The 10,672-nt window shown below is 40.9% G+C and overlaps 2 protein-coding genes across 2 annotated transcripts; one reads left to right on the top strand and one right to left on the bottom strand.

Annotated features, from left to right (window-relative positions):
• Positions 1-491: 491 nt before the first annotated feature.
• Positions 492-3,944, bottom strand: LOC129833521 (histone chaperone asf1b-B). Its single transcript, XM_055898177.1, has 4 exons — positions 3,331-3,944; positions 2,443-2,558; positions 1,836-2,012; positions 492-1,341 (listed from the first exon to the last, which is right to left on the bottom strand). The coding sequence occupies exons 1-4, from the start codon at positions 3,437-3,439 to the stop codon at positions 1,150-1,152; spliced, it is 594 nt and encodes a 197-aa protein (XP_055754152.1). The 5' UTR covers positions 3,440-3,944; the 3' UTR covers positions 492-1,149.
• A 1,313-nt stretch (positions 3,945-5,257) lies between these two features.
• Positions 5,258-10,507, top strand: LOC129833522 (protein crumbs homolog 3-like). Its single transcript, XM_055898178.1, has 4 exons — positions 5,258-5,612; positions 6,568-6,794; positions 8,495-8,538; positions 8,653-10,507. The coding sequence occupies exons 2-4, from the start codon at positions 6,695-6,697 to the stop codon at positions 8,860-8,862; spliced, it is 354 nt and encodes a 117-aa protein (XP_055754153.1). The 5' UTR covers positions 5,258-5,612; positions 6,568-6,694; the 3' UTR covers positions 8,863-10,507.
• Positions 10,508-10,672: the final 165 nt, after the last annotated feature.

Genomic DNA, 10,672 nt, shown 5'->3' with positions numbered 1-10,672 from the left:
TCGTCCTAGATATCAGATTTTACCACCAGACAGCCCACATTCCCATACCGCTTTTGCCATTATCTCCTATGCAGAAAATGAGTCAGCTGTCAATAATTGCAAGCGTCCATACATGCATGTTTTTTCAGCAAACCGTTCACTAAAGGATTACAATTACATTCAGTGAACTCTGAAGTCAATGACAAGAGAACATGATTCAGTGAAAAGGGGAGATTTGCATGTTAACATTTTTACAATTTTGTATTGAACACAGCTGTAATTCAAATTGCATGGCAACAAGCAAGCCAGGCTATCAATTTCGAAATGTGCACTATAGGTGAGCACACTACACTACAGATATTTATGAATGTAACAAAAAGTCGAGGAAGCACCATCCATTATTTTCAATGCAAAACCCTTCAAAGTTGAAAAAAGGTGATTCTCCTAGAGTTCCAACATCTGCCATTTTCATCACGTCTCAAAGCTTGTCAGGGACAATCACACGCGTCACATAACAAAAATATATTTATTTCAAAAACAAAATTGCACACAGGAAAATAAACATATGTACATACCATTATTAGCACCCCCCCCCCCCCCCCCCCCCTACCCAAAACACCAACAGGGAAAAGTGTAACTCAAATGCTATAAGGACCATAACCACTGAAACACAATGGCTCAGAAAGTACAAAAAAATACCACCATTATTTCCCTTCCTGCAACTTGAGTCATTTTTTCCTCATTTTTGCTTCGCTAGTGTCATAATCCTCTGTTGGTATTTATATCACATAATTAACAGCTGACTAGTTGGTGTGAATCAGCATTTCTGCCAATTAGCTGCTAACCATCTATGGAAACTTGGATACTTCAGCTGTCACCCTGTTGATAGTATTAAAAATGAAGGGATTAATTAGTTTTACAACTTTTTCAACCATGTTATAGACATGAAAGTGAAAAACTTCCAATCGATAATAAAGATTACTCCAGAAAGATTGTCTTGGTTGCAAGACAATGTAGTCCAAGGTGGGAGTGTGTTGTTGACAGTTTCTGAGAATTAAGGGCAGCTGTAAGGCAAAGCTGGCTGTACATCCAAGTCAGAATGTCCATGTCCATTCTTCTGCTTATAGTGCTTGGGTTGATCAAAGATTGTGTGTATATGTATGTTTCCCTCTACAAGCAGTCCATAGAGTTGTCAGGTAGCAACCCTATGGGTGGAGCCTTGCCCGGGAGGCAAGATGGGGGCAGCATAGAGTTGGGGGCAGGATCCACATTCTCTGAGTCTTCCATCCTTTCTGCACACCCTTCCCAGTTGATATGGAATCTTGTTACACGTGGGTTTGAAGCCAAAATATTTCTCTGGAGCTGGAAGAAAAAAGCATTAAGGGGGAAATTGTTCAGTAGATGTACTTATATTTGCAATAAGACATGTTCCATTTTTACATTATACTAAAGCCTGAGCAGTACTGTGGCACACTTGCCCCTGATGAGTGAGCGGAGTTTGCACTTTAAGACCAATGTATTAATGGATATTTCGCCCTTCCACAACACAAAGGTTTCATTTCATTCCAAAAAGTTGTCCCCTCTCCTCTGCCATCATTCATTCCCCTTCTTAGATCTGATAAAAATTGGTAGGTGTAAGCAATAGCTCCACCTAGTTTACTCAATATTAATGTAACAGTCCTGTCAGATCTGTGAATGGTAGTGAACAAGAGCAGATGGGAGGGAACAAGTAAAGTGCAAGTAAGCATTTCGTTGGACAGTGTATACCTTATGTATCCTGTACATATGACTAATAAAACTTGAACATCTTCCTGGAAGGAAACAGTCAAGTACACCCATTGAGTTTCCTCCTTTACCTGTCCATAGTCAGGTTTTATGGGTGGGTTTTCCCGCAGCTCAGGGTCAGTGTACTCGTTGTTGACGTAGTACCCGATACGAATGAACTCCTGTCCGCGGTATGTACAGGTGATTAGCGCCACAGTTACACCGACAGCATCACTTTCTGGAATCAGACCCGTGTTTGGGGCATCCGCCTGTTGACGGAGAACATACAGTAGATGAGGTGCAAGGAGGAAGGCAGGCGAAGAGCGGGGTAAGAGGGAGGGTGTAGTTTCTATATCTGGTTTCTCCAATACAGCACCAGTGTGTCGCTAGTGATTATGTTATAAGCTCAGTGTTATTTTTTGGGAACGGTTTCCATCGCTAGGGCTATCACTAAGGACAGAATCAACAACCTCTGCATCATCAAATCAGTTGCTTTGTGAAGGTGTTAACAATGGCCAACTGTGAACATGGGTTATGTAAATTCTATCTTAAAAGTACCAGTGGCCTGGCCTTGGGCCCAAGTCAGAGCAGGTCCACTGGGAGAGAGAGAAATGAAGAGGGGCAAGGAAAGCTGCAGCCAGAGTACTGCTGAAATAACATTGTTAGTTACTGCCATCTATAAATAAATAAAAAACGAACCTGGAACACAAACATGTGCCTCCCGGCTGGTACTGGGCCAACCAGAACAGAGTCAAGGGTCTGGTCATACTCTTCACTCTCTGCTGAACCCACATATATGATCTTCCACTCAAGATCTGCAACACAAAAAAGTATAAAATCAAATCACTGTCTTCCGGACCCACAAACTCAGTTCGAAACTGGAGAAAGCAAGGAAATCGCTGGACTGTGAAGACTGCTTTGGTCAGAATGCTGTTATCAATGACACCTGTGAAACGATTTGATTGTTTGGGTAGATAACGTTAAAGGCAAGTGGACATGTCAATGCGTGTTCTAGAAGTTAACGTTAGTTACCTCCGTCAGAATTCCCCTCGCAGGCCAACCAAATACAAACAGAAGTTGGACACCATTCTAGCTAAGTTAGCCAGCTATAGGCGAAGTAGCCAACTAACTAGCAATATCAACTAACGCCATCGTGTTGCTAAGCAATATCACAAAGTACAATGTGTTTTATATATATATATTATTTTTTTATACGAACCACCTCTTTGTTCAGTAGACATAAGGGATTAATTAACTATTGTTTGCCACCTGTCGAAACATTACTTTGTTAATTCTCATCTGACGATTTATGGCAAATTTGCTAACGTTATCTCGCTAGCTAAATTGCCAGTTTGAAAATGAAGTAGCTAGTCTAGTTGATAATCTCAGAGCTAGCTAACTAGCGAGATTCTCAACTAGGCTAGCTTCTTCATGTTCCAACTGGCAATTTAGCTAGCGATGTAACGTTAGCAAACTAGCCATAAATCGTATGAGATTTAGCTAGCGAGCTAACGTTAGCAAGCTAGCCATAAATCGTCAGATGAGAATAAACAAAGTAATTATTCGACAGGTGAGCACAACACTTACCTTCTGGCAAGTCTTCCATGCACTCAAATGTTATTTCGAATTGAAATGGGTTTCCGAATCGACTCGGGTTATCGAGGACAGCGACATTTAGTACTTGAACCTTCGCCATTATTGCGATTCCTGCTGCGAGTGACTGACACGCTGGCTGAGTGGATAGCAAATTTTCCCGGGGAAGGTTTCAGGCCTCAACAATGTAGCAACTAGCAAGCAATGTTCTCACGCAGTGTACACAAAGATACATTCTATCACTGAAGAAATTCGGTTGTTGCATTTAAAAATGCATCTGATTTCGCAGGTTGACAGCTACGCTTTAGTGTAATTTTGAAATGACTAGGTATATATATCTTATTTTTATGATAGCCTGCTATATGAGCTAATCATTTCAACAGAAATTGTATTTTTTAAAGAAAGTGCCATTAATTTAAGTATTTACTGTTATCTGGAATATTCCTCTGACTAGTTTTGTTCAAAACAACTATTTCAAAAACCACCCGCCAGTAAATTTCACAAAGCCACCAAAATGTCGAAGGAAATGGGGCGGGTGGTTTTCTGTTCTAAACGACGATTCGCTGGGTAGAAAAACAGTAAAGCTAGCATGATTGGCAAGCAACAAGTACGTAGTGCTCGAACAACGCCACAAGACGCGTGCAATTACAAAACGTTTAAGGTAGAAATTCAATTGACACGACCCTACCCCCCATCTTTGACCAAAGCAAACAATCACAACCACTGTACCAAATTCAGCCACTCATTTAGATGGAAACATGTCTACAACATTCCAGTTTGGAGTGAAGAGGAAAGTCGCAAGACTACTTCATTTTTGGTCCCATAATGTCTACACCACAGTTGTGTGTGTTTCAGTGGATTTGTGTATATGTGTAGGGCTCTAGCAATTGATGGTGTATATGTACCAGTTTAACTTTATTGCGTCCCCTCGCCCCGACCCGGGCGCGAACCAGGGACCCTCTGCACACATCAACAACAGTCACCCACGAAGCATCGTTACTCATCGCTCCACAAAAGCCGCGGCCCTTGCAGAGTAAGGGGAACCACTACTTCAAGGTTTCAGAGCAAGTGACGTAACCGATTGAAAGGCTATTAGCGCGCACCACCGCTAGCCATTTCACATCTGTTACATATACTTCAAGTTTATGTTGTGTGCGTCAATACATGGGAGACCATTTAACCGAAGGACCTATGTGGCAGAGATACTTTCTGCACACATAATGATGTGACTAATCAGTGCTTTTTGCAGACTGCAGAATGTAGGCCTACATAACATACAATATTGGGGTGGTTATGGGTTGACAATCATCCACACCAAATACAAACATGGAAATAGAATCATACATTGATCAGATTGTGTTTTCTATGCCAGTCTTCAGTCACATTCTGGCATAGGCCTAGATGAAACTGCGATTAGGCAAGGATTAAGGGACCATGATTAGCTGTGTTTATGGTATTTCAGGATTCTTTTTATCTTGCTTTGAGGATAAGGTCAGCTAGAAAAATATAATTGCTCTCCACTAGAGGTCCTAAAACTGCAAACAAATTCTCACCATGCACCCACATAAAACATGTGTCCCTTAAAATACAGGATTTAAAAAATGCAGCCTTAAATTTCTCAACATTTTCAGTGTTTACTCATTGGGCCTGAACATATTCCACAGCCTTTTATCTTTCTTTTGCAGATGGAAAAAAAGGTAGATGAACACTTTCAAGGCTTCAGACACACATCAATAGAACAGTGTAGAACTTGAGAAAGGGTCCCATTTAACTCTAATAGTAAAGGATCCATAATGAGTGAAAGAGCATGAGCAATGGGAGGAAGTAGGCTCCATTGAGCAGGTGGATTTTTGTCCACTAGTCTGGTGCCTCATCATACAAAGGGTATCTGTCTCCTGTGCGACAGGTTGATACTGGGCTCAGGTACTGTAACACGAGACTGAAGTGAACCATGTGACCATAGGGGCGATGTGAAGAGGGAATAAAAAAAACTGTTTTACATAGTTAAACCTATACAGGTAGTCTACGGTGATATATATCAAAATAAATCCATTCAGACAGTAAAACGACTTTGCGATCGGATTTAGTTTGCAGATTATTTTTCAGACATTGTTGGGAGAGGTTTAATCATAAACACCTCCTGACATATGATCCAGTTTCGGTTCACCCACTCACTCGTTTAGGTGAGGCGGCGGAAGCGAGACGTTGTTTTTTTCGCAAGGATTTGGATTGATCCCGGTTGCCTAAAACGGATATCAACATTATTCGGTGAAAAGGTGTGTATAATGTTCTGTACAGGTCTGTCTATAATAAAATCCTATACTTCTTGTATTGTTAGATCGACTAATTTGTTGTGGAGCAGTAGTGCAGTTTCTCTTTACATAAAATGGCTTGGAACTATTGGAAATTAATTATGGGGCACTATAAATCCTATACTTTACAATACTTTTATAAGGCTTTACTTTTATTTCGATAGGATGCTACTTTTACAACATTTATTAAGAATATGATTTATGAATTGTCATTTGTTATCTCAATGCCCTCCCTCCCCACCTCCCTGAACAGGTGCAATTGTTCACATATACCACTAGTTTTACTAAGTCAGCCCACCTTAAACGTTTCATTTGGCATATAGGCCTATATGTCTCAAACAAATGATCCTGAATGTGCCTTGAAGGGACTGAAAACTTCATTCACATTTTTGGGGGGGTGGTCATGTTTCGACATGGTGCTGAATTAATCACAATTGTAATTTTGCCTCTATGGTCAAATTTTAGTCATTTAGCAGATGCTCTTATCCAGAGCGACTCCCAGGAGCCATTAGGGTTAAGTGCCTTGCTTAAGGGGACATCGTCAGATTTTTTATCTAGTCGGCTCAGGGATTCTAACCAGCGACCTTTCAGTTACTGGCCCAACTCTCTTAACCGCTAGACTACCTGCAGCCCTATCAATTTCCGCTTGGACAGTTTCTGACAGTCTGAAATGTTTATAATAACTTGATTCATTATGTTCTATTGTATTGTCATGGTATGGGATAATTGTTTCTCCTGGAACTTGCAATGATTCTATGCAGAATGAAGTATAGAAAGCTGTTATGATTTCATCTTCTCTTACATTTTGTCACTTTATGAACCAGACTCAATAACATTGGGGTTTCAATAGAGACTCGGGCTCAGTGTAGCTCCTTATGAACTGTTCTTTTTTTCTTTTACACCCCCTTCATCTCTCTAGAGCGGCCCTGGAGACTGACGCCGGTGTGCTTGTGCTGCTGAGCACTACTCCTGATGAAATGACCCCGACCTGATGTCCAGGCGTCCCCTTGCTGATGGTCTACCCTCTTTAGAACCCATTGGTTTGAATGGAGATAACACTGCTCCCAGATATCGCGGCCTGGCCTGGTCTCCTGGCTGGGAGTGTCCTACTCCTGGTCTTGGGGAGTAATCCTTCCAGGGTTGTGGGTGAGTCATGTCACTGCCTCTACAACCCCCCCCCCCCATCCTTCTTGTGAAATAACCCCATCACCACCACACTGGATTGTCTCTGACCACAGACAAACAATCTACTGTACGACTGCTTGTACGACTGAACGATATGCACAAAAACACAAAAGCAGGTTGCACACAATTCTAGGCATTACTCAATAAAAACTAAAGCATGCAGTAACATGCCAACAGGTTGTACAAATATTTCGTAATGCGTGAGAGATTTGGGTAGGAACCATTGGTATGAAAAGCTCTGGAACACCCACTTTTCTTTATGCGGACATGTGATTTCTCTGATAGACGTATGGTAATACATAATGCTCGTATTTGAAATGCTTTATTACTTGTTATAAAGTACGTATGAGCCCTTATATGTTATATTTTACACTGCTATTCGTCAGTGCACTGAACTGTTAGTCAGGATCATTATCAGATGATAGTAAGACGTTATAAGGGGGTTGTATGTACTTATAGAACGTTTTCACAATGCATTATAGCTGTATATTACCCAGTAAGAAACAATAGATGAAGCAGCCCTTAGTGGTTGTTCTGAGTGCTCTTCTGCTTTTCTGGAAATGGGACAACACTGAACAATGGCTGCACTCCAATGCAGACACCTCCAAGCTGTAATGTCAACTGTAGTTAGTTTGCTACAATAAACGTATCAGGCTGTGACTGCTACAGGAGGTTTTTCGGTGTCTCACTTTGAGCAAAAGTTGTGCCCCTCCCCCAAACAACCTACCCTTGTTTTTTGTTATCAAGGTGTACTTTTGCCCCTGGGGGAGTTTACTATTTTACTATTTGCATTTGCCAATCATTAACTTAGTTTGACATCCCTAAATGGGCATTGAAGTTTTCTAAGCAAGACATCTACTGTGAATTAATAGTCAATAATCACGTTGACACCACACTGACATGGTAACCAAAATATTATAGTGCTTTTCCAGATACTTCAACTAGTAAAACTGTTCAGGGGCTGAGCTTCACTGACCACAGGCAAAGGCCGCATTCCAAGTCCTCTCCTCCCCCTCTCCTACATTCAAGTAGTTACTGTGCGGGATGTCACAGAGTAATCACATGGCTTGTCATGGAGAAAGTTCCTGAAAAAAGCACTGGACTTGAGGAACTCAGTAATCCCATCGCATTGCAATAGGCTATTATGTTGTCAATCTATCAATCTAAAAATGACATCAACTGTAAATAAATTACTCTTAACTGTATTTAAGTAACTTGATGTATTAAAACGTTTGCTTATTTGTTTATTATGATCCCCATTAGCTTTTGCAGAAGCTGCAGCTACTCTTCCTGGGGTCCACAAAAAACACAAAACATGAAAAGTAACAAAACACTGATACAGTCACAAATGTAAAATACAACGATATACAAACAATACAACTAAAAAGAATACAAACAATACTCATATACATGCTTTTACATTTGCATGTTGTTGTGGTATGTGGTCATGTGTGGACATGTAGGTTGTTGCCTCAGAGCACCACACGTGTCATTTCTATCACCTGCACTTGGTATACAGTGTGTCATTTTAAAATAACCTGTTTTTCCACATTGTTCAATCCTATTGTGTTATGCTACATTGATCAAAGAGTGGGTCTATTTGTATTCTTGTAGCAAACTATTACAATGACCTGAGTGGTAATCTTTAATGTTTTCTACAGGGGACAACACAACTAATAGTCTACCCTCTAACACAACTGCCCCAGTGAGTAAACATCTGCTATCTTTATCTCTGTTTTTGTTAGAGGAACTTAAACCAGAAGTATCCAGAGCTTTATTTGTGAGAATGACTTTTACCCCTGTGTTGTTCTGCATCTAGGGACCCAACATTGCAGCTATTGTGGCCCCGACTGTTATACTGGGGCTGCTGGCCATAGCATCTGCTGTGCTAGTGTGGCTTTTCTGCGTGGTGAGGAAGAAGAGGCAGACGGAGGGGACGTACCGGCCCAGTGCTGAGGAGCAGACGGGGGCCAGCAGTGTTGAGACACCAGACACACTCAAACTGCCCAAGGAGGAGAGACTCATCTGAGCCTCTCAGAAGTCTCTCAACACCTGTCCTGTACATCCAAGCAACAGCAAAATCCTGATGACTGTAGAAGCTCCACCTAAAGAGCTGATGATTAGCTAGATATTAGAGGGTCATGACACAACGTTGACAGATACAGGATGGGTCGAGAGGTACACAGCACCTAGCCCTGGAAGAGGAGGGCCCAGGCACTGTGTACTGTATGTACTGCAAGCACATGGACTAGTGCTAGTACAGAACCCGGACACAGACGTTGGGATAGCTACTACAAGTACCACAGCCTGTAACTAGAACAACTAGAACTGAGGTCCATGAGGCTCTGACTGCTTTCTCTATGGTGTGTTATTTAATAGCACTGGCATATTTGAATGGGATAGACATGTACACAATCATTCAAATGGTCATACTGGAAGAGGAAACAAACCATCACCTGCACTAGATGGAAGAAGACCAGTATTCAGTCCCTGCTCATACTCGTCTTTGGTAAATACATTTCAGTCTGAGTATTTCAGTCCTCTGTCTAGGCAATTTGGCCCTCTCAACAGCTACTAAAAGACTGGATACAGTCTAACTGCTAAAATCGTAAGCAGACTGCTGTTAACTGTGCTACCTTGATACATGCAAAAAATGCTATTGGAATGTAATGTAAATGTTTGTATAAATTCCTTAAATGTATAGCGTGCAATAATATTTGTTTAACCACTATGGATTGTCAGAAAAGCATTTCATTGTCTAGATTTTTACACTGATTACTTACCTCAATACATGTCTCACTACTGAATCAGTCCTGTATCAGTCCTGTATCCAGCTTTACAGATATTGACACTGTAAGCTAATATTATCTAGAAAACATTTCTCCCATTCGCTGTTTGCGGATACTGTGTGCAGAACAAATAATTATGTCATTATTAATCATATTTAAGCACAAAATGAATGATTGTTTACATTTGAATAATTGTATTGTAGTATTTCAGAATTGTTACATTAATTTAACATGGGCTGAAATGTGATACTACATTAGATCATATATTCTATGTGTGTTCTTACCAGTACGCTGTTTGTATGTTGCAAAGCCTATGATGGGACTCAATTCTCATCACGTAGAGTTGTTACACAATGTCATGACATATTTATCTATTGTAGCCTACATGTTAAATAAATACTAATAGTCATTTTTAGAATTGGCCACCTCAGTAGATTTTCTTTGCATAATCAGTGCTGGACTTTGATCAGATGATGTCAAGACTTGCTTCTGTCTCTCTCTCTCTTGTGAAAACACAACCAGACTTGTATGAGGAATTAACGAGAGGGGAAAAGCAGAAGACAGAGCATCGTAACAGCTGACATCATGTATCAGACATCCCTAAAATGGTGAGTGTGAAATGTATGAGAAATAACGCACTTGCTCAGCATGCAGACCTTACTAGTCAGCTTTCGGCGAAGCTGTGATTGACAAAATAGCGTCAGTCAGAATTATTAGCCAGCAGCAACTGACTGCAGGAGCTGGGAAGTGATGACTGCTGAAAACAATGCGGCCAAGTCTTTCTGTCTTTAACAGTCACTATACGTCAGTCTCATTTTGCCTGTTGTTACGTTCTAGGAATGCATTCCAATAAAGAGTTTATTGCTACTAACTCATTGGCATGAACCCATAGTGGGCAGTGCAGTTTGTCTTCAGCCTATAGTTAATGCTCCCTCACAAACCCAGTTTCCAACTGTGGTTGGCCTTTTCTGGTTTGTAAATCTGCTTTTACCTTTGACATTTTGGGCTCATGGCTTCAAATTTATATAACTTACAGTATGTGAACATACT

This window comes from Salvelinus fontinalis, chromosome 34, assembly GCF_029448725.1.
Source record: "Salvelinus fontinalis isolate EN_2023a chromosome 34, ASM2944872v1, whole genome shotgun sequence".
In the NCBI taxonomy this organism is placed as follows: Eukaryota; Metazoa; Chordata; class Actinopteri; order Salmoniformes; family Salmonidae; genus Salvelinus; species Salvelinus fontinalis.
Note: the sequence above shows the minus strand (reverse complement) of the source record. Positions and strands in the feature narration are given on the sequence as shown.

What these genes read in the sequence shown, in the direction of transcription:
- LOC129833521 (XM_055898177.1), bottom strand. Translation starts at nt 3,439, where the DNA reads ATGGCGAAGGTTCAAGTACTAAATGTCGCTGTCCTCGATAACCCGAGT. An exon ending in CATGGAAGACTTGCCAGAAG is followed by an intron (nt 2,559 to 3,330) that starts GTAAGTGTTGTG and finishes TTTGTGTTGCAG; the next exon opens with ATCTTGAGTGGAAGATCATA. An exon ending in TAAAACCTGACTATGGACAG is followed by an intron (nt 1,342 to 1,835) that starts GTAAAGGAGGAA and finishes TTTTTCTTCCAG; the next exon opens with CTCCAGAGAAATATTTTGGC.
- LOC129833522 (XM_055898178.1), top strand. Translation starts at nt 6,695, where the DNA reads ATGGAGATAACACTGCTCCCAGATATCGCGGCCTGGCCTGGTCTCCTG. An exon ending in TAATCCTTCCAGGGTTGTGG is followed by an intron (nt 6,795 to 8,494) that starts GTGAGTCATGTC and finishes TGTTTTCTACAG; the next exon opens with GGGACAACACAACTAATAGT. An exon ending in CCTCTAACACAACTGCCCCA is followed by an intron (nt 8,539 to 8,652) that starts GTGAGTAAACAT and finishes TTCTGCATCTAG; the next exon opens with GGACCCAACATTGCAGCTAT.